General features: G+C 56.5%; 1 protein-coding gene across 1 annotated transcript in view; it reads left to right on the top strand.

The window, feature by feature from the left end:
* Positions 1-21,275, top strand: part of CCDC88C (coiled-coil domain containing 88C) — a 108,944-nt gene that overhangs the window by 24,883 nt on the left and 62,786 nt on the right. The window contains 1 exon segment of the mRNA XM_006109700.3: positions 18,308-18,377. Coding sequence (XP_006109762.1) covers positions 18,308-18,377 — 70 coding nt within the window.

The following is a 21,275-nucleotide window of genomic DNA, read 5'->3' as shown; positions in this document are numbered from 1 at the left end:
ATTTACTGTGCTTAACTGTAGGTTTGTCATAGGAGAGGGAGAGAGAACACTCAGTCATCAAAAGATGTATAAGCCCTGACCGGTTTGTCTCAGTGGATAGAGTGTCGGCCTGCGGACCATAGGGTCCCGGGTTCAATTCCAGTCAAGGGCACGGTACCTCGTTACCTCGGTTGCAAGGCTCCTCCCCAGCCCGGGCCCTAGTCGGGGTTTCGTGTGGGAGGCAACCGATTGATAGGCTTCTCTCACATTGATATTTCTCTCTGTCCTTCCCTCTCCCCTTTCACTCTCTCTAAAAATGAATGGAGCCCTAGCCGGTTTGGCTCAGTGGTTAGAGTGTCGGCCTGCAGACTGAAGGGTCCCAGGTTCGATTCCGGTCAAGGGCACATGCCCAGGTTGCGGGCTCGATCCCCAGTGTGGGGCTTGCAGGAGGCAGCCGATCAATGATTCTTTCTCATCATTGATGTTTCTCTCTCTCTCTCCCCCCCGCTCCCTGCCTCTCTGAAATCAATAAAAATGTATTTTTTAAAAAGAAAAAAATTAATGGAAAAATATCAAGTGAGGATTTTAAAAAAAAAGGTGTATAAAACATGTTAGGTAGATGGTTCTGTTATTATTATCCCCTTTTACAGATGAGAAAACGAGGCCCTGGGATGTTAATGGCTTGTTCGGGGTCACATACAGCTGGTGGGTTGTCAGATCTCAAACGGGACCCAGGCCTTTCTGCTCTTGGTGTGGTGTTTTCTTATGTGCTGTGGCCTCTGATACAAAAATGCATGTGGGTAATTCTCTAGATAGACAAGGAAGTGGGTGGAGATGTGCCATGGGCAGTGAGCCCTGTGCCCAGTCCAGTAGAAAAACAGGCCTTTAGCACTTCGGAATACCCAGACCCCTGTTTGGCACACCCCACCCCGGACTACCCAGGAAGGGCACAGCTTCTGGCTTCAAAGCCACCACGCCTGGTGACCGGAAGCCCATCTGCAATCACAGGTTTCCTGTGTGACACGTGGGGTGGAATCCCCACCTCAGATGGCTGGGCATGCAAGACACCTGCCCCTTGCTGGCTCCTGCCCAGCGGTGCCTCAGTGAGGCCGCGGGAGGCGGCCCACCTTCGTGCTGTGTGCCTGGGTACCACTGACTGTCAGAGCTGGAGGACGTGTGGGCTGTGGGCCCACAGGGGTGGGGGTGGTGGGAGGTGCAGCTACCGGGGCCTTTCTGGTGTTCAGGTTCCTGGTTTAGGTGGGACTAGAGAATTCTGGGTATGGGGGGGAGATGCAAAGGACTCTGGGACCTGACTTGGGTGACATGTGTTGGTAGACTTTTTCCCCCGGGGTTGTTAGAAATGTCCAGAGTTCGAGAGATAAACTTCCTCGTCAACTGACTGCACTTTGCACCCGGCGTTCTGTACGTTGGGGTCCTGCAGGCTCGGGAACCTAAGCCTCAAAGCAAAACCAGCCCAGGGTGCTGTGTTCCCGTGGACCTGTCCCTGGGTCCGAAGGGAGGGCTTGTGGTGCTGGTCTCCCATGTGGATCAGTAGAAGGAGCTCTTGGGAATCTAAGTGATCGCATCGCATTGCTTCATGTGGGGACGTTACTTTGAAAGAAAAAGAAACAGTTTGTCTTTGGAGACCATATTGTCCTGTGATGTTGGGTGGATGGTGACCTAAGAGCAAACCCATGCTGTGGACTTGAGGGGCAGGGCTTGGGGCTGTGTGACCAGGGAAGTAAGGATGCAGGGCCCAGAGTCCAGCATGTGACTGGTTAGTGCCATGCTGACCAGCCTAATTCGCTGGCTGGCCCTCAGAGCCACCGGGAGTGCAGGAGGGAGCGGTGGATGCAGGTCGGAGGGGAGCGGAGGGCTGCCCTTTCTTCCCTGTGCTGGTACATTGTTCATAGCACAGTAGTCAAAGGGAGGGTCTGTCCCCTGAAAACACATGGATGACCCGCATTGCTTGGTTTTGATGCATCAAGTCCCTTACCTCAATCTTACTGAATGTCCCAGTGCACAGGCGTCCCAGGTGTGCTGTCCTCAGAAGCTCAGAATGTCTGCCCAGGCTGCACCAGTGCCCTGGGTCCCGGGTATGGCACTCCAGGAGGCCTTATGAGCCCTGGGGTGCACAGTTGGCCTTCAGAGCAGAAGCAGAGGGAGCTGCTTATCTGCAGGATTTACAGCATCCCCTGTTGCTGGAAGTTTACGCGCACAGATGAATTGTTTCTGTCTCACTGTGAGAAAAATGGGCCTCGTGTGGTTCGGGGCGAATTGTTTCTGTCTCACTGTGAGAAAAATGGGCCTCGTGTGGTTCGGGGCGATCGCATGTCGGTGGTACATCCCGTCCATTGGTGACTTCGGCTCTCTGTCCCCGCACGCCGCCCACAGTAACATGGTTTATGACCTGCAGGGGTGCTGGTGTCTTTTCCCAGCGCTTCACGTCCCCGAGAATGGAATGGCGCTGTTCCCAGGGGTGTCCGGTTTCCCGCCACCATTTACCAAGCCCCACACTGTCCTTAAGCAGCAAGAACTGGTTTTGCAAAGTAAACGGACACCTCCATACCTCCAGGTCTCCTCCTCGAATAAGGATGTGGGGCTTAATAAGTTACTGGCCCTTGGAGGAAGCAGCATGACCCTTCTCCTCCCCACCCCCTTCTCCTGGCTCCTTAACACTTGAGCAAGCAAGGAGAATGAGGGAGGGCCAGCCTTTCCTTGGCGGTGGGGCTGGGGAGGAGGGCTTGATCAAAGAAAGCCGGTCTTGCCTGGAGCCCACGCAGCCACCCCCGAAGTTCCTGGCCGACCCCCCACTGGGGCCCGGCAGGCCTGGGCTTTAGGCAGCTGCCTGGGAGATGAGCCTTCCTGCTAAACTGACTGCTTGGGGCGCCCCTTTCACCCCATTTCCAACTGTGAGCTGATGATGGGAAGAGGGGGCTTCTGCAGGCAGCTTCTCCTGGGTCTGGCAGAAAGGGCCTGGGGCTTGGCAGCATGCCAGGGGCAGAGGGGCGCAGTGGAGCACGGAAGCCAGAGCCCTGGGTCCTGCAGCAGGAATCCGGCCTCAGACTGTGGTCAGTGTAGGCGGAGCTGCGAGGAGGGAGGACAGCCGGCCTCGGTAATATGTGATGGCTCTGGTGGCTCACAGCACCCTTCTTAGGGCAGGTGGGGGGTGGGGAACTCGGGCTCCCCACAGGGTGCGGCCATTGTGTGATGCAGGCGCGACATTTTCCGAGGTGGGAGCAGTTGCTCTCAGCAGGTTAAACAAAGGGTGGATCGAGGCACACCCTGCTTCCTGTCCTAATTTTTAGCTCATTTTTCGCACTGGACAGGGTGTCTGGCACTTAACAAGAGTTGATTGATTTCTCCACCAACCCTGTTATTACACCTTGACATGTCCTCAGCCCCCAGTGTCTCATTCTCTTTGGCCAGTGGTTAGAGTCACAGAAGGAGAAAATGGAAACCTGCACGGGGCTTGCAAATCAGAAGCCCCCGCCCCCGTGTGTCTGTCTGCAGGGTTCACCAATAAGGATTCTATATCCGCACTCCACCCTCCTCCCCTCCCTCCTGCTCCCCTGCTCTCCCACTGCCAGGCCGACCTCCCTCCCAAAACATAGTGTGCTTCACTTTAAGGAGCACATAGGGAAAAAATGCTTAAAGCATGTCATTGTGGTTATGTAAGAAAATGCCAGTGTTCTCTAGAGGGGATTCTGATGGAGGGTGAAATGACATCATGTTGGAGTTTGCTTTAAAATTCTTTTTGTTTTATAACAAAGGGAAAGAGGGATGAAGCACATCTTGCTCGTTGTTGAATTGGAGCGGTGGGTATAAGGGGTTTATTGTACTGTTCTCTCTCCTTTTGTTTTTTTCATTTGAAACTTTTCACTATAACATTTTTTGAAAAATGTATAGGGTTCTCCTGGAAACGTTCCCGGCTTGTGTACGTTTTTGGTGCTCTTTCATAGATTCTTTACCTGCCTAGAGACGCATGTCCAACTCCCACGCTAGCACTGGCTCTTATGTCCTTGCTTCCTCCCGCTTGTTGAACACGGATGGGCTTCTTTATGTAACGGTTCCTGAAAGCTTTTGGCGTACTCGTCCACCCCAAGGTGCCCAGAATTCTCCCAGTAACATTTCATGCAGGTTTTTGAGTACTTAACGCTTCAGTAGTAATAGGAGTTTTGAGTTTATTGGACAAACGTTTATTGAGCATCTACACATGAAGACAAAAACATGAGGACATGAATGATGTGGGGGGATGACTCTGCTGGTCTCAAGATCCCACCGGAAGCAGGGAGGTGAGCCCCAGGAGGAGGGCCCCTTTGGGGTCCCACCCAATAGCACAGAGATGCCGTCTCACAGTGGGCCTGTCCAGTGCCCGGCCGTCTCGCCCTGTTCTGATATCCCATAGCACTTACCTGCAACCCCAGACCCCTTTGCCGTTACCCTGTTCTCAGGGTAGACCGTTCTCCAGTAATGAAACTTCTTAAGGGCAGAGAGAGCTCAGGTTTTTTCCTGTTGGTTTCCAGCAGGCCCACGCCCACGGGGAATGGGGAGTGAGTGAGGCACTCCAATGGGAGGCCCGAGCGCGGGTGCAGGGACCAGACCTGGCTGTGCAGGCCATCGCTGGCACCTGTCCCTTTAGCCCAGAAGGAGAGCAGGCGCTGGAATGGAGCGGAAGGGGGTGAGCTCACACTCGTGTGGCACCGTGAGCGTCTCGCTCACATGGGCTTGCTATGAGGTGGCACCTGAGTCGGGGGCAGTAAGTAACGAGAAAACACCGGCCGTACCAGACCAGTCAGACCTCGCAAAGGCTCATCCGTGGGCCCATTCCCTGGCCCTGGGTGACGAAGGCTGGGTCCTGTACAGACTGGCCTGGGTCTCTGTGTTTCTGCTCTTGACCTTGCACTTGACCCGGTGGAGGTGTCCTCCTTGGTGTAACCCTCTGCCTGCAATGTCATCCTTGCCCCTTCAGCCTCTCCCTCCGGCAGGAGTTGGTCTGAATGGGAGGCCTTGGTGGAGGGGCACCGGGTTTCAGAGTCGGGTTGACTGGAGGTCAGGACCCCACAGGAGTTTGTGATGCTGGTCGGTGTCTGCCCCCTGTGAAGGGGGCACTGACACAAGGGAGCTGGGAAGGATCCAAGCGCTGGGTGAACTCTAGCATCCAGAGGGAAGGCAGACTGGTGCCGTCGCTAGAAAACAGTCTGGCTTTAACGCCCGAAGTTCACCATCCACGTGAGCTACGGCCCAGCCAGTTTCAGGCCTAGGCGTACACCCGAGAGACACTCCTGCACGGACCCGGGAGACTTTGTGCAAGAATGTTCACGGCATTTCTGGTCACAGCCGCCAAGCCTGGAAACAGCCCAGATGCCCATCAACGGGGACTGGATGAATACGCCGAGTCGTGGCCACACAATGGAATATTATACAGCTGTCCAAACACGTTAGCGACAGCAACGTGCAGCGATGTGGATGGGTTTAGCAATAGCATAAATATGAGGCAGAAAGAGCGGGGGCTCCCAAAGATTATACACAGCACTGTTCCTTTCCTTACAAAGTTAAGAGCAACTAAAATAAATGTACTTTTAAGAAATATTTAGCTATCCAGTAAAACTGTAACAGAGAGTGAGGGAGTGTGCTTTTTTAAAAAAACATTTTTAGTGAACTTATTGGTGTAACATCCTATATACTAAAAGGGTAATATGCAAATCGACCGAATGGCGGAATGACCGGTCACTATGACGCACACTGACCACCAGGGGGCAGGCATTCAACACAGGAGCTGCCCCCTGGTGGTCAGTGCACTCCCACAGGGGGAGCGCCACTTAGCCACAAGCCCGGCTGATGGCTGGCGAGCCAGCGGCCCGCCTCCAAGGCAGCACTAAGGATGTCCAACTGCTGTCAGTTAGACATCCCTCGAGGGCTCCCGGACTGCTAAACAGCGCAGGCTGGGCTGAGGGGACACCCCCCCCCCCCACCCCCGTGCTTGAATGTCGTACACTGGGCCTTTGTGATTCAGGTGGATGGTGTCTTGGATGGGAGGAGGCAGGGGTGGGGTTGGGGCCCCATCTAGTTAGACAGAGGTTATTGTCAAAGTCCGAGCCTTTGCTTTGGGTGCTGGGTTTGCCGGTGGTTATTACAGTGTGAGAAGTAACTAATTGAAAATGAGCCGTGTGTGACCCCAAATGAGTGTCAGGAGCCAAGGATTATGATTAATAATTAACCTAGTTCTGTGCACTGAGAACCCAGCACTCCTCCCCACCCCAGTCAGTTTTAGCTGCGGTGGCCCAGGGTTCACTGGGGTGGGGGGTGGTATACTTTTCCGTAGCTGCCCTCCCCCCTGCTTCTCTCTCTGCCCACCGCCTGCCCATCCCGCTCAGGTCTCCCTCCGCAGTGCCCGCTGGCTGGAGTGGCCGTGGCCACCTGGGGCTTTGCGCTTCCTTAACCACTTGCTTCCTATCTGTCACACAATCGGTGCCTTGTTACAGAGGCCTCGCCCACTAATCATCTCCACATGTGTGTGTCTTTCTAATGAGATGGTGATTTCCCCGAGGCCAGAGGGCGTGTTTTATCCCTCTTATGTGGCCGATTACTCCCCAGGTCCTGTTCACCTCCTTCTTCCTTAATAGAACCCGGCCTCCCCTCCAGCTAGACTCCACCCAGGTGGGTCGAGGGGGACGTCAGGGCTGTGTTGATGGCTGCTTCTGGGAAGCCTTCTGAAAAGGAGGTGGCAGCGTGCCTTCCTCCCCTTCCTCCTCCTCTCTGCCCGGGTCCCTGACACCCTGAGGTGGGGCTCTCACGGTCTGCCTGTCTTCTCAGGTCTTGAACCTTGTGTGAGTCACTATTTTTAGGTCTTCGTTACTCTCAGATTACTGTCATTCTCGGGATATATCGCATCACCACCTCTGACCCCCGTGGTCCTAGCACGGTGAGTACCTAATGATTGCACCACGAGTCCTGTGGGCTCACAAGGGCAGCAGGATCTTAAAGTGGCATCTGGACTCCAAGGAGCTGGCAGTGGGTCCTGTGCTCCACTCACCCACAAGTGACCCGGGCAAGTCCCTGAACCCCACTGAACTCCACTAATTCAGGGAGCTCGGGGCCGTGCCTGGAGGCACACCAGAGCTCAGCAGCCTGATTGTCAGCTGTTGAGTGCTGTGTGCCCCAACACTCATTTCTGGAAGTGTAATTCTCACAAGGGAGGGTCTCTGTGTCTTCACGCCCGCTCAGGCAGACCTCACTAATCGATCGTGGTGCTCTGCCTCTGAGCCCAGATCTCGCTTCCGAATCCTCCTCAGAACGGCGCTCCATGTAGCCAGCACCAGCCACCTATGCCTGGCACACAGGCTTGAACCCACCATAACCTCTGGTGTCACAGTGAGAGCTCCTTCTGCCTCCCAGGGCTTCAGAGCGGGGCATCTGACCACGGGAGGTGTGGACACACCGGGGACTGTTGGAAATGGCCTCAAAGATCAGGCCGGGCCGCCAGTCTCGTGCTCCGGAGGACCGCACAGCCTGTTCCAGCTGCAACACCTTCCCATTCGCCGTATTCCCTCTGCCTGGAATTCTCTTGTTCCACCTCTCTCCTGGCTCACACCTTTCTTCCACAGTTTATTCAACTGTCATTTATTGAATCGGCAGGCCCTCTTTGATCACCTGTCTGTATTAGCTTCCTTTTCCGTCACTCTTGATCGTCCTACCCTGCTTTATTTTTCTTCTTAGTATTCAGTCCTTCCTGGCACATGCATGTGACATACTTATATGCTTCTGCATATCCCCGCATGTATCACAGTGTCCCCAGTGGTCAGAAATGTTTCTTGATCCGGTGGATTTACACTGGCTAACTGCGGGTGCACCAGGAGTACCGCGCCAGTTAGGATGAAGTGGGGTGATACACACAGTATCTAGCCCAGCCTCTGGCTTATTAAACACTGCGATTAACGATCATTCAAAAGAAAGTGTTCTTTGTCCTCTGGAAGGGGGAAGGTGTGCTCAGTGGTCTGTCGAGGTCCTCAGGCGCCTGTTCGCACCAGACCCTTCCTCCCTGCGGTCAGTCGGCTCAGTGTAGCCTGCAGTTGGTGAGCAACTGCTGTGAGCAGCACCTGCAGAGGCCTGGGGGCAGGGAGGGTTCAGGGGTGAGCACGCCACAGCACCTGTGCCCGAGAGTCTGAGGTTCCCAGTCACCTCGAATGTGGGGTACAGAGTGCCAGGGTTTGGGAGGGCAGACGAAGAAGTGATCATTTCCAACCAAGGGTCTTGGGTAGTTAAGGTGTTGGAGGGGAGTTGAAGGGTGGAGAACACAGCGTTAGGTGTGAGGGGGAGGTCAGGCCACCCACAAGCCCCTCCCCACCCCCCAATGTGGGCAGCTGCCTTGATGGGATACCATCTGTTGAGATTTCACTTCCTGCTGTGATGTTAGTCATTATAAACTTGTCGTTTCTTAATCTCCCTCCTCCCCAGTTTTTCAACTGTGTCCTGAGCTGCCCTCCCCTGGTTTCCTGCTATAGAATAAACTCTGGTGATAGAAGAGCCCTCCCAAGTTTCTTTGCTCTCTAGAGGAAGCCTGGTCGTTTGCTGCAAACCCCCAAGATGAGAAGGGACCAGGTCACAGGATTTCAATCTGCAGCTTCCGCGGCGGGTGGGGAGGCCAGAGAGGCGGTGGCAGTCTTACCTCACGCACTTGCCCACCGTGGAGCATTCCCAGTTCCCTCGGTGCTCACGTGGGACTTGGCTGACTGCTCTTCAGCTTTTATTTCCTGAGTGCGGATTGTGTGGCTCTGCCCGAGGTTGGCATCTCACTCATCAACCAGGCACACCTTCCCCGGAGCCAGAACTGACCGTTAAGTTCCCAGCACCGCACCTGCCAGCCCTGCCCAGTCCAGGCCTTTCCTCTTGAGACCAGAGGGAAAAGACAGGAAGTGAGGGTGAGGAAGGGGGCGTCAGGCGCTCCTGTCCAGCGCTCCCTCCTGCCTCGTCCTAAGCCCTGAGCGAGCGAGCGAGGAGGAAAGGGTTTGGGGTGAGCCAGGGTAGGAGGATTTCTGTGTCCTGAGGAACCCCCCAGGGCGCACCCTCACGCCTTCCTTGATGGGTTTCACTTTTTTGACACCATAGGCCTCCTGCGTTTGGGCACCGCTGAGCTGTTCTGAGCTGGGACCCTGAAGCAGGAGGCAGGCGTGCGTGTGCTCTCCGAGCGTCGTCTGGAACAGCCCCGCCAGGGCCACGTGCCAGGCGCTCTGCGTGGTCTCTAGGCTGGGTGTGATGCCAGCCCACCCGGCCCTGCAGACGGAGCACACGGTTCGAGGCTGAGGCCCAGCAGCAAAGGCTGGGGTGGACCTGCACAGGGCACCCCAGAGCCCTGCTGCCACCTGAGCAGGGTTTCTGGTCCTTCCCCCTGGACTGCAGGGGGCAGGAGGAGTCCTGCACTGTGTGGGGTCATGAGCTGGGGGAGTGTCTTCTGCTTTTTCCTTTGCCTCTGTTGCCACCTCTCCCTGCCACCGTCACGACCCTGTACATACACACACTCCAGGAGGGCACCTGCTCCTCTCTGTTCCCATTTCAGCGCAGCACCACCTCCTGGAAGCCTTCCTGGATTAGTCCCTCCCATGTGCTCCCATTATCCCCTGGCTCAGATGTCTCACATCCCCTTTGTTAGGGCCCCGGACTTGCCAGCGGGTCTGTCTATTCCCAGGCTTTGGGTTCCTTGAGGACAAGGCCCAGCCCCATGCACACATCCTGGGCACCCTCGCTGCTTCCTGTCAGTTTTGTTCAGTTTGTCTGTCTGCATTTCCTGGATTTGAGGACAGAGGTCTTGTCTGCTTACACCCCCACCTCCAACCAGCACACCACCTGCCACCCAGCTGGTGCCCAGGAGAGACAGTGGTGTAAGTAGGAGAATGAAAGGCTGCCCGCTGTTCTCCCTGCCCCCAGCCTCCTGCCTGGGGAGATGGATTTGGAGACCTGGCTGACTCAGGAGCCTTGGTGCATTTCGTCCTGTGAGGTTCACACTATGGGTGATGGGGTGGAGGCTGGCTTCCCTGCCTGCCTTTCCCTGCCCTCACAGGTCCCAGCAGGCTGCCACCAAAGCCGGAGGCTCCCTGGCACACTCTGCCACTCCGACATGTACCCTGGGAGAGGGAGCTGGTTACAGCACTGTGAGGCAGCGGGTATGCGTGCCAGGGGGTGCCTGTAGGCCTGGGATGAGTGGTGGGGTGAGCAGAGGGGGCCACAGTGGCTCTTTCTATGCCATGTTACCCCCAGCTCAGCTGCCTGATGACACAAAAAGGCCACGCCTGTCCCATTGAGCTCTGGGGCCATGCCCAGGGCAGAAGGTACCCGGGGAGTTGGCCACACACCTGACGAGGGTGCAGGGGAGCAGTTTGGGTCCCGTGGACCTGCTGGTGTTGGTGGGCCCTGCACTGTAGGTCCACCTGTAGGTCCATCTTGGCCCCATGTGCCCTCCCCACCCTGCACCTCTGGCTGCGGTGGTGCCGGCTGTTCAGCCCTGCACCTTCCCTTGCCTGCCCATCAACAACACTGCTGACTTTTCCAAGAAGCTCAAAGAAAAGGGCTTTACAGCTGCTGGTTCAAAGTGTTAGATTCCTCACCACCATAAAACAGGGTTCCTCACATCAGCCCCAGCCACAGGGCAGGCGGGGACAGGGTGCCCCAGAGCTGCCACACACCCTTCCCCTGCCCCCCCCCCCCCCCCCCGCACTGAAGTGTGAGGACAGGTCACGCTCTCCCATCCTGGCTGATCCTCGCAGTCCTTCCTCCCCTCCCCTAAAGCCCCCACCGGAGGGTGGCCCTGGCCGTAGGAGGCCCTCAGTGGACGCTGGTGAATGGAAGTGAGTCCCAGGAGATCTGGGTGTTTAGACCTGATCTAGATGTGATGCTGTGCCTTCATGATTTCCTCCCCTGGGCCTCAGTCTCCCTGCTCTACAGAGAATCTATAAGGCTCTTCTGGTCTTAAATGCCGATTGTTACACGCCCTGCTCTTGGCTGTATCTGTATGCAAGGGTGTGCGTCCACCTGTAGGTCCATCTTGGCCCCGTGTGCCCTCCCCCCTGCACCTGTGGCTGTGAGGGCCTCTGCCGAAGTTCATTCCTAATGGCCAGTGTTGGCTGCAGGTGGCCAGGCTCAGATTTGCCGTGTGAGGTGGCTCCTGAAGCACCATGTATGGGCAGAAGCTCTTCTCGGAGGAGATGAAAGCAGCGCCCCGCCCCTGCTTCCGGGGCTCCCCACCACCTCCCGTGGTGCAGGGGCTCAGAACAAGCCCTCCTAACATCAGATAAGTCGGCCGCACCCACAGAGCAACCCCAGGCATCACACCAGCCCTAGGGGGAGGGTGGCAGGCGCTCATGGGGACACTTGAGGTGTCCCCCAGTCCCGTCCTGTTGGGTTTCCCCTGGGTTCTTCCCGGACGCGTGGGCACTGCCTGTTTTCAGAGTTAACTGCTCTGTGTCAGTAACTCCGTAAAGTTCTGCTGTGCTCCTGTGTGTCAGCCCCAGGTCCCTGTTTCAGCCTCCCTCTTCTTAAAGGGCCCATCCTTAGAGACAGTCTTAGTCCCTTTACGGATGAGGGTGTGGCTCAGAGTGGGACAGCGGTGCCCGTGGTCACACAGCAAGCAGCTTTGCCCTCCCGTGGTGGTGGCGTTAGAGTTTCCAGGTGTTCCTTCCCACAAATCTCCTCCTCCTCCTCTGTCAGCTCAAAGGAAATACTTGTTTTCCTTTCTGCAAACAAAGAATGGGTTGGGTTTGGTTCTGAACGCAGCCCTGAGGACCTGCAGTTAGGGCAGTGGTTCCCGGAGGGGGTTTTCTGATGATGGGGAACTGCTCGGCCTGAGCTGGTGGCCTTAGAAGGCTGGGTCCCGGGATGCTGTGTGGCCTAGTTAGGGGAGCCCGTGCTCCTGGGCTTGCGAGGCTCCAGCAGGTCTCAGGCCCTGGGGACCCCAGATGGCTCCGGTCTATCAGCAGCGCTCCGAGACAGCCTCTTAACACGAAAGCACTTCATTACCCACTCATTTCGCCAGGGCCCCGCCCCGGTGCAGGCGGGAATGCGGTCAGCCACAGCCCTTGTCCTGATGGATTTAAAGCGCATGGCCCCGTGGGCCGGGCTCCGAACAGACGGCCCAGGATAAATCATCAGGCTCACATCCCCTCTCGGCAGCTAAATTAGAAAATTGTGCTCTTCGCTGAATTTGCTGTGGCGCTTGGTCTGGGGGTCAAGTCTCAGATGGGGTGGCACGGTGGGAGGCATGATTGGCGGGGCGGGGGCAGCAGGCTTAACTGCCACGGTCACTGGGCGTGTGAGGCAGATTGGCCGTAGGAGGCAGGTTGGCCGTAGGAAGTGCCGTGGTTTGGCCATCAGAGGTCGGTGTGGTCCGGGGGACAGCTCACCAGCCTAGAGTGTCCGCCCCGGCCTTGCGCTGGGTCCTGCCATGAAACCCCACCACCAGCATTGTGCTGCGGTTCCCTCAGATGGGACATCCTAGCCGTTCTCCTCCTGACCTCCTCACGCGTGTCGGGCTGAGCATAGAGATGGGACCGTCTCTGTGGTTGGGTGTGTTTGCCTTGGCCAAGGCCAGGCTGCTCGGCCAGATCCGGTGGGAGGTGTGGGGTGTGTCACCTGGAGGGGTGCGAGGGGATGGCATGGGCGCACGCCCCAGGGTGCTCGCAGGGGCCCTGACCTCCTGGTCTCTCTGTGGGTGCTGTGCCCTGTGGATGTCAGCCTTTCAGCAGCCCAGGGGCTTCTCCCCTCAGCTGGGAGGGACAGTGTGCGCGGTGTCATCGCTGTGAGGTGAGAGGTCTCCTCTTCACGCAGGGCCTCCCGCAGGGCACGGGAACGGGGCTGGGGCGGGGAGACGTTCCTGTCAGTCACTGCTGCAGGCCAGGAGTGGAACATTAACCTCGCTTTGAATCCTGGGCTCAGAAAACTGTCCCATTGGGGACCTTACCGTTGGAAGCATGGTGTATCCAGACCAGCGTCACAGATTCTCTCTGGGGTGTTTTTAACTTGCGTTCACGTCTACGGGCTGTGGCATTTCGGGCTTCTGCCTGGTGGCCGACGGTGCCCGCCGTCACGGTCGGGGGGCAGAGCCGCTGGCTTTCATGACTTGGTTCCCTCGATAGTGTGTGTGTGAGAGAAGACATCTCTTCTAAAAACAAGACACTTACTTTTCAAAAACTTAATACAAGTTTTGAGGAATATTTTCTGATCAGTCTAATTTCATCAGCTGTCACTATTAGCAGCGTTTTGCTGCCTCTGAGTGGGAAATTGACAAGGCAAAATGTAAGAGTGCCACGAAGTGGGCAGAGAGGCATTAGGTGTTGAGAGGAAAGGAAATCATATGAGATGAAGGGCTTCAAGAGTGGCTGCATGGAGGAGGTGGTCCATACACGTCCCAGCTCTCTCCTTCACCTGCTGGGCTCCTCGGCTGCCGCCTCTCTGGAAGCCTTGGACTCCCTGGGCAGCGTTTGGTCCTGCTCCTTGCTGTGCCGCGCTGACACCTGTTCTAGGTGTCACCTGTGCTAGGATTGTGTGCCTGCCTGCCTTCCTGGCGAGGCTGAGAGCTCTCCGCTCACAGATGCCGTGTGAGTGCGGGGGGCACACTCCAATCTGCTGCCCTCGTGTTTCTGATGTTCAGTAGCGACTCTGAGAGCGTGGCTAGGCCCCTTGTGTTTGTGTGGCTGTGTGGAAGGCCCGTTGTGTTGTCTGGACCATCTTGATCTCCTTGGCAACCGTGAGCATCACCTTGCACCTGGAGGCCTCTGCCGGGTGTCTGTCTGAAGTTTTCTGGGCGTTCCCTCTCATTCACTCGGCACTAGCAGCTCCTATGCACACCCCCACGGAGGGTCATTCCCTGGACCTAAACTCTGGCCTTTAGCAGCATTTATTTTTCCTTCCCAGCAAAATGTCAAGAGATAACATTCCATTTCATTTAGGGGGGAGAAAAAGTTTCTTCCCGTTTCTTTATGAAATCATTGTTCTTAACCCAACAATCCCAGTGTTCGGAATGGAAACAAGATAACCTTTGCCGGGCACACACACAAAAGTGTTTACACCCTGCAGCTTTAACAGGACCTGGCACTTCTTCCACCAGCGGAGAAAATGGCTTTTCTTGTGAGCAGGCGCAGAGGTCAGCATGAGCCCTGGCAGGACTCTGAAGCCTTTCAGCCAGGCCCCTGCATCGCCTTAGGTGGCAGGTGGCACTGGGATCCCCGAGCCTCTGTCTCAAGTGGCTGGTGCTCTGGGAACCCTTCCTCCCAGCCTCCTGCCGTAGCCCCGAATGCAGGGCCGAGGGAAGCACGCGTGTGGCACCGTGGGCACAGCGAAGCCGTGGACCTGGGTGCCGATCTCGTTTGCCGTGGGTGGCAGAGAGGCCCCCTCATCCACGACCACTGGGTTGTTGTCAGGTGTGCGTTTTGCTTGTAACCAGGTGCCTCTGGAGTCTGCTCCTGCCTCCCTCCTGCATTGTCCTCCTGTCACTAGCAGGGCTCCACCACCTACAAAGCCTGGAAGGGGGCGCCCCGCCGTGTGCTGCACTCTCCCCGCCGAGTACATCTGTACCCGTCACGACGAGACCATTCCAGTGGGAAGGGGGTCCACTCGCCTTCCTGGTTCTGTTCTTCGACCTTCTCTCCCCGGTGACTCCTGAGAGCCAGTACCCCAGGCCTGCAGACTGGCCCCCGCACGCCCCATTCACCCTCGGTTGCCTCCAAGGTTCCCGATCAGGGAGCTGGGAATCTGACTGTGGCCGGCTGGCTGGGCTTGTTGACACCTCTGCCAGCACAGATGCAGCCCTGGGACCCGCCAGCTGGGGTGACAGACGCTTCCTGGGGAGTGTCCCGGCCTGTGCCCTCCCTCCCGGACACGTGTGGGGCCTTGTTTGGATCTTGACAGCCCCAGGGGAGACACTGGGATGGATAAGGTCCTAGACTTAGGTTTGCAGCCTGGGTGGTGTACGGTACAGACACTTTCCAGCCCCCTGCTGCTGAGAATCCAAACGCACCCACCCTCCTCTGGTCCATTTCTGTGACTTTTCCTTTGATTCGTGTGAAGCAGGTACCGGCGGGATAAATGCCGTTCGTCCGGTTTCATTCATGAACAGGAGAACCTGGGGTCTCCCAGCATCTTGGATTAGGATCCACGAGCAAACGTGGTGCAAGCCCACCCTGGCTCACAGATGGTAACCCCCCCACGCTCTGTGGGGAGGGGCGTCTCCAGGAGCCAAACTTCAAGCCTGCCTCCTCTCTCCTGCCTGAGTCAGGCCACAAGGACCGGGTGACGAGACAGGCTGCATGGAGGCTTGTGTGCACCCCCGTCCCTGCCTGGGGATGTGACTGCCTTTGTGAAGGCCTGGGGGGCACTAGGAGGGGCCCAGTTTTGGGGGGGAGTGTTCAAGCACACCCCTGGGCTTGCACTCCCTGGCCTCGCTCAGCCCCACCGCATGCCAGCGGGGGTGTGGCCAGGTGCCCGCCGAGCAGCCAGAGTCAGCTGCTGCCTCCACAGTGGCTTTCTGTTCCCAGTGCCAGGCGGGAGGGCCCACTCGTCAGCAACCTCCTCACGTCCCCGCTGGATGGAGGGCCTGGCCGGCTGCCCTGGAGCCCTGCCACCCCGAGGGGACCCGTTAGCTAGGGACTGATGGCCACCAGGTCCCTCGGCACGGGTGTTGGGGTGCGTGACACCACCAGCCACATGTGGCTGTCGGGATCTCCCGATGGGGCTAGTGTGACTGAGGCGTTTTTCATTTAAATTTAAAAAGTGGTGCTCGATTCAGTTACTGGGACGCTTTTCAGTGTGCTTGGGAGAACTTGGGTATGCGAAGCTACTTCCCGGATCAAGGGTTTCCAAGGAAAATGTAGTGTCCGAGTTGAGATGTGCTGTGAGTGTAAACGACACACTGGATTTCAGAGACGCGGTGTGAAGTGAGAATGTGGAGTGTTCACGACTTCCTGTCGATTGTGTGGTGAAGTGGTAATGCTTGGGGTGTGTTGGCGTCATTACAGTATATTAGTATTTTCACCCATTTCTTTTTACTTTTTGAGGGGAGCTACTGGGTCATTTGAAATTACTGTCTCGCATCATATTTCTACTGTCCTGGTCACTCACACCCCTGAGCCTGCTTTTGCTGGGAATGTGCGAGGGGGTCCTGGAGGGGGTCCTGGAGTGGTTTGGGCCACAGGATTAGATCTTAGGAGACCCATGCTGTTTTGAAAGGAACACATTTTAAAAACACACAAAATATAGTTTGTTCATAAAACATAACTTTTTTCTACAATTTACTTTCAGTTTTATTCTGTGTATTGTAAACATTACTTCTTAACTGCACAAGTGACACATATTTCTTGGGCAAAATTAGCAAGTACTGATTAGACAAAGTTGAACACACATGGGCTTTCTAGCAGTGTTTCCGGCGGCTTTGGCTTGATCGTGAGCACAGGAATACCGCTGTGCAGGATTGCAGCGACCTTCCAGGTGTGCACCCACGCTGTGCCTCCATTAGACACCTGTGCCCTTCGAGTGCCCTGAGCATGGGTGGGGCTGCTGCGCCACACGCGTGGACAGCGGCAGAGGGAAACCAGCCGAGACCAGAAGGGACTGAGGATGGCAGGGCAGTGGTACGAGCGGGTCTTCTAGAAGTTGGGCTGAGCGTCGAGCTGTGTGTGAAGCGGGCAGAGCCTCTTGGACTCAGGGCTCACCTGGTGGGAGTCCTCCCTCGTGCTGGCTGAGCAGCTGGAAAGTGGATTTTGCCGGTTTTGCTCGTGGCGCGTGTTTTGCCCCAGGGTGCACTGTGGAATCCTTTGGTGAGCCATTCACTTGAGAGACAATTTTTTCATGTTGAATTTTCCCAAGGCCGGAAGGAGGGCTGAGGCTGTTACACAACTCAGACCTCTGTCCAGCACAGGCATTTACCCACTGACATGTTTAAGAAAACAGTAGGCATCTCTGATGTGACATGTGACCCCAGGTAGCAAAGAAAAGCTTTCTCCAACACCAAGTGAGAGGGGCCCAGTGTGCTGGAAGTGGGGTATACCTCATGTTTTAGCATCCCTTCCCCCCAATTTCTGGTGTGAACAGGAGCCACGGAAAGATAAGAAGGGAGGATAAAGTCAGTGCACGTACTGTTTGACGGCGCTGGCATCTCCCGGCCTGCGTGCCCAGGCCACCATCCTAACCCGATGATTCAGAGCGAGAGTTCTGGGGTGTTCTGCTGGGCCGATTGTGTAATCGCCCCCCCTTTCTGTATCAGCGCTAGCTGGCAAGGTACTGAATGCAGAGCTTCAGCACGTTAGCAATCGAGTGAGTCCTGAAAAAAGTTGGCAACATTTTAAAAAGGCGTAAGAAGAGCTTTTGTTGGTGAAGAATTTCTATAGTGACCACTTTTTTAAAAAATTTATTTATTTATTTATTTATTTTGTTGTTTAAAGTATTACAACTAGTAATACATATGTCTCCTTTCCCACCATTGACCTCCCCCCGGCCTCCACTACCTCCGCCCCCCCCCCGCGACCACTTTTGTAAGGCCAAGACCACTTATGAAACCTACTCCCTTACTTGTTTTCTGTAAAATTAGGCTTCTGTCTCCTGATTTATAAACAACAAGGCCCATCTGGAGGGGGAAGGCGACCTGCCCTAGAGGCCTCTGGGGAGGCCGTGGTGGCCAGGGTGCACGCGGCACACTCCTAGGAGGGCTCATCAAAGGCCCCCGACACGGGGCATGACTGATGGCTGGTGCTGGGCCGGCTTTCAAAGACCCTTGGTGTGAGGGCCAGAAGGCAGCTCGTTTCCCGCGCCACCTCCCTGACGGGCGCAGATTAGCTGTGATTTATCCCTCCCCCGGGGGAAGCCACCGCTGTAAGCAGGAGGAGACTCCGCGTTTAGCATTTACAGCGTGTACCGGGGACTGGAGACCTGGCGAACGCAGCATCCCGAATCGTCCGTGACAGAGACCCCGCAGCATCTCCTTAATTTTCATTCTGTACTTCTAATTGCACAAGCAAACCATGCCATAAAAATAAAGCCGTCTTTTAAAAAGACTCTCACACCTGGTCCTGCTGTCCCGGCATGTAACGTACCTTCTCCCCCAGGTCCCTGTACATGTGCAGACATAATGTGCAGGTAGTTACGATCGGGGCAGAAGTACAGCTAGCTTTGACTTCTCACACTCGTTTATGTCCTAACTGTTCCTTCCTGTTACATAGTAGCATGTTCGTCGTCGTGACCTTGTAGTGGCTCCGCACGCATCCAGTGACTTGATAAGCTCTCATTCTGTTCATCATCCTTTATTTTTGTTTCCTGTTGTTAATGGGGTCTTTCCTCTTTGTTTCTGTAGGAGGTTCTGCAGCAGCTGATCGTAATGAACTTGCCCAATGTTCTGATGATTGGCAAAGACCCGCTGTCTGGTGAGTGGAAGCCGCCCCCCGGGTGCTTGGCCCGTGCCAGTGGCTCTGGGCAGCTGTTGGACACAGAGCTCCGGCTGCCGGCTGGGAGCCAGCACACTGAAAACACGTGACCAGTTCGGTGAGATTTTAAAGGGTGGGCTTATTACCCTGAGGCATGAAGCCAAGAGCACGTTTCTTCCTTAAGAACGAATCCGTGCGACCCCTCCCGTACGAGCGCAGAGGCAGGCAAGGCCATTGCTTCGGTGGGCTCAGGGGCCGGAGTTGTATGGTGGCCTCTCTGTGTGTGGGGGGGGCGGTAATCTCTTTTCCACAATCCATGACGCTGTAGTGGGGCGGGTACCTTCTGGGAAGAAAGTAAGAATCTGTTGAGGGAACTCTCATCTCTCCCTCGGGGATCCCGTGATGCTCTTTCAGTCCGAGGTAGGTCTCGCCACTGCACCTGAGGCCCGAGAGGGCAAGGGCTCCGAGTCACAGCCTGGACACTGGCTGGACCTTGAGAGACCGAATGAAATGTGCTCCTGGCCATCTTCCAGAGCGTCGGAGTGTCATTCCCACTGGTCAGGTGGCTCCCGCACCATGGCTCCTGGCCACCAGCTCCCAGGCCCCAGGGACAGACATCCCGCGGTGAGGGACTTCCCGTGTCCAGGGGAGACCTTGCTGGGGTTCTGGGGCCTCCTGGGGTGGGCCAGGGCATGCAGGAAGGTCCGCCGCGGGAGGGGCTGCTACAGAAGGAGCGGCTGCCCTCTGTGGCCGGCTCCTCCTCGTGCTGTCACTGGGGCTGGCCGTCCTGCTCCTGACAATGAGACCGCAGCTAGAGTTGCCTTGAGAGGGAAGGGGGAGTGCGCCGAGCCGAGTGGCCGGCCAAGGACGTTGCTCAGCGAGGAGCCGCTCTGGGTTAGTGTCACAGCCTTGAGACCAGCAGCAGCCGCTTCGGGGGCACCGGGCCCAGGTGCGGCTGAGCATTGCTCCTGTTGCTGGGGGGGGCGGAGGGGGTGGTTCCTCCTGAGCCCGCTGGCTGGTGTGTCTGTCTTTGTCTTGCATGCGCGGAAAAGGAAGAGGTTTTGTTGACCTCCGGTAGTCCCTCTGCTCGGCTGGCCCAGGAGCCTCACACCCTTGCACGTTGGCTGTGCTCCCGGCCGTGCACACCCTTCCCGCCGCCCCCCCTCCGCCCCCCCGCGTTGGGCCATTTGCTTCCCGGCTTTATTTCCTGGTCCCCCAGATGCAGCCCATCCCAGCCGCAGCCCTGGGGCCCGGGACGGCGGGGCCTCTTGCGGTTTCTGTAGTAACTTCATGAAGTCGGGGTCTGCTTTGCTGAGCAGAACTGCTGCCCCCTGATTTGGTGGGAGCTGGTATTAAGGGGAGAGGAGAGAGGTGGGTGCTTCAGGCTCACCTCTGCTCTGCCGTCTGATCTGGAGGTCGCTGCGTAAGGTGACGGGAGGAAGGCCGAGGAGCGTCGGGCAGGGCGACACCCATTCTCGAGCCCTTGGTGAGCCCACCACGTGGTGGACATGGCACATGTACCACAAAGTGGGAGTGGGAAGGTGCCTGTGGGACGTGATGTGCCACCCCCATTACAGGTGAGAAAACAGGCTCACAGGGTGGAAGTGACAGGCCCGGTCCCTCGGTCTACAAGCAGAGATGCTGACTGAAATCTGCTCCGTTCCTCCCCAGAGCCTGAGCTCCCCGTCTGAGTCCCACGCAGACAGGCCCGTGTTCGGTTGAACTCTAGGCGACTGCCTACAAAAGCAGCAGTGGGTCTGGTTCGACCTAATACTCAATAAACATGTCCTCCTCCCCCACCAGCCGCCCTGCCGCCTCATCACACTGCAGAGCTGGCTCCCTTCCTGTCGATGCCTCCTCTTCCCCATCCCTGCCGGTGTCCCCACTTCCTGTGCCCTCTGGGGACCCCTGATCCACCAGGCACCTCCACACCAGCCCTGGCTCCAGCCCTCCCTCGGTGGTCTCGGTCCCAGCCCCTTCGTGACCCACGCGGCTGTAGGAATTGTTCATGTTAGAGAACACAGGTCCGCTCCTGCGGTCGGGCGTTGAACGGAAACATCTGCAGAGATGTGGACCCTGATTTGAAAAAAAACAAAACCCAGCTTTATGAAGGTGTAATTTGCATACCATAAAATTTACCCACTTTAAATGTACGATTTAGTGACCTTTTCCATAAATGCACAGAGTTATGCAACCTTCACCATAATCCAGTTTCAGAACATCCCCGGGAACCTGATTTAAAATTGTGACAGGTGAATAGAGGGCCGCCCGGCGTGCCCAGCATCGCATAGAAGTGACAGACATCAATCAAAGAGGCTGTGGCCCTGCTCAGAGGAAGGGGGAGATGAGCCTGGGAGTGAAGGAGGAGGATGCCGCCCAGGCAGCAGGCTCGGGGCGGGCTGCCTCACCGTGATGTCCGGACCAGAGGGACTTGAGCTGGGCGCGCGCGTGGGGTGGTTAGGACAGGGGTCCTGGGGGACAGGGGCTCCCAGAGCAAAGGAGGTTGGCAGGTCCCCCAGTGAGAAGATGCAGACCTGAGTGCCAGAGGCAGAGGGACGTGTTTATGGGGCAGGGCTTTCTGTTTTACGTTTTAAAAATAGACGTGTGAAGCATTTGGGGTTTCTCTGTAAATAGAGAACAAAGTCGGTTTCTTTCTGCGTGTTGCTGGGAGGCGGGGCGCTCTCACTAATCCTGTCGCACGCGTGTTGGGAGCATGCGGAGCTCTTTCCGTGGGTGTTGACAGTGGTGTCCTGTCGTTTATAACATTTCACAGTTTTGGGTTATTTCTTGTTTTTGGCTAATGCACCACAGTGGAGTTCGGTGCCAGGGGCGGGACAGATCCCAGCAGAGCTCCATGGTGCCGCCCCTCCCCCTCACATACAGTGACAGTGAAAGCCT

Source organism: Myotis lucifugus, unplaced genomic scaffold (assembly GCF_000147115.1).
Source record: "Myotis lucifugus unplaced genomic scaffold, Myoluc2.0 scaffold_463, whole genome shotgun sequence".
NCBI lineage: Eukaryota > Metazoa > Chordata > Mammalia > Chiroptera > Vespertilionidae > Myotis > Myotis lucifugus.
This window is presented reverse-complemented; position numbering and strand designations above follow the sequence as displayed.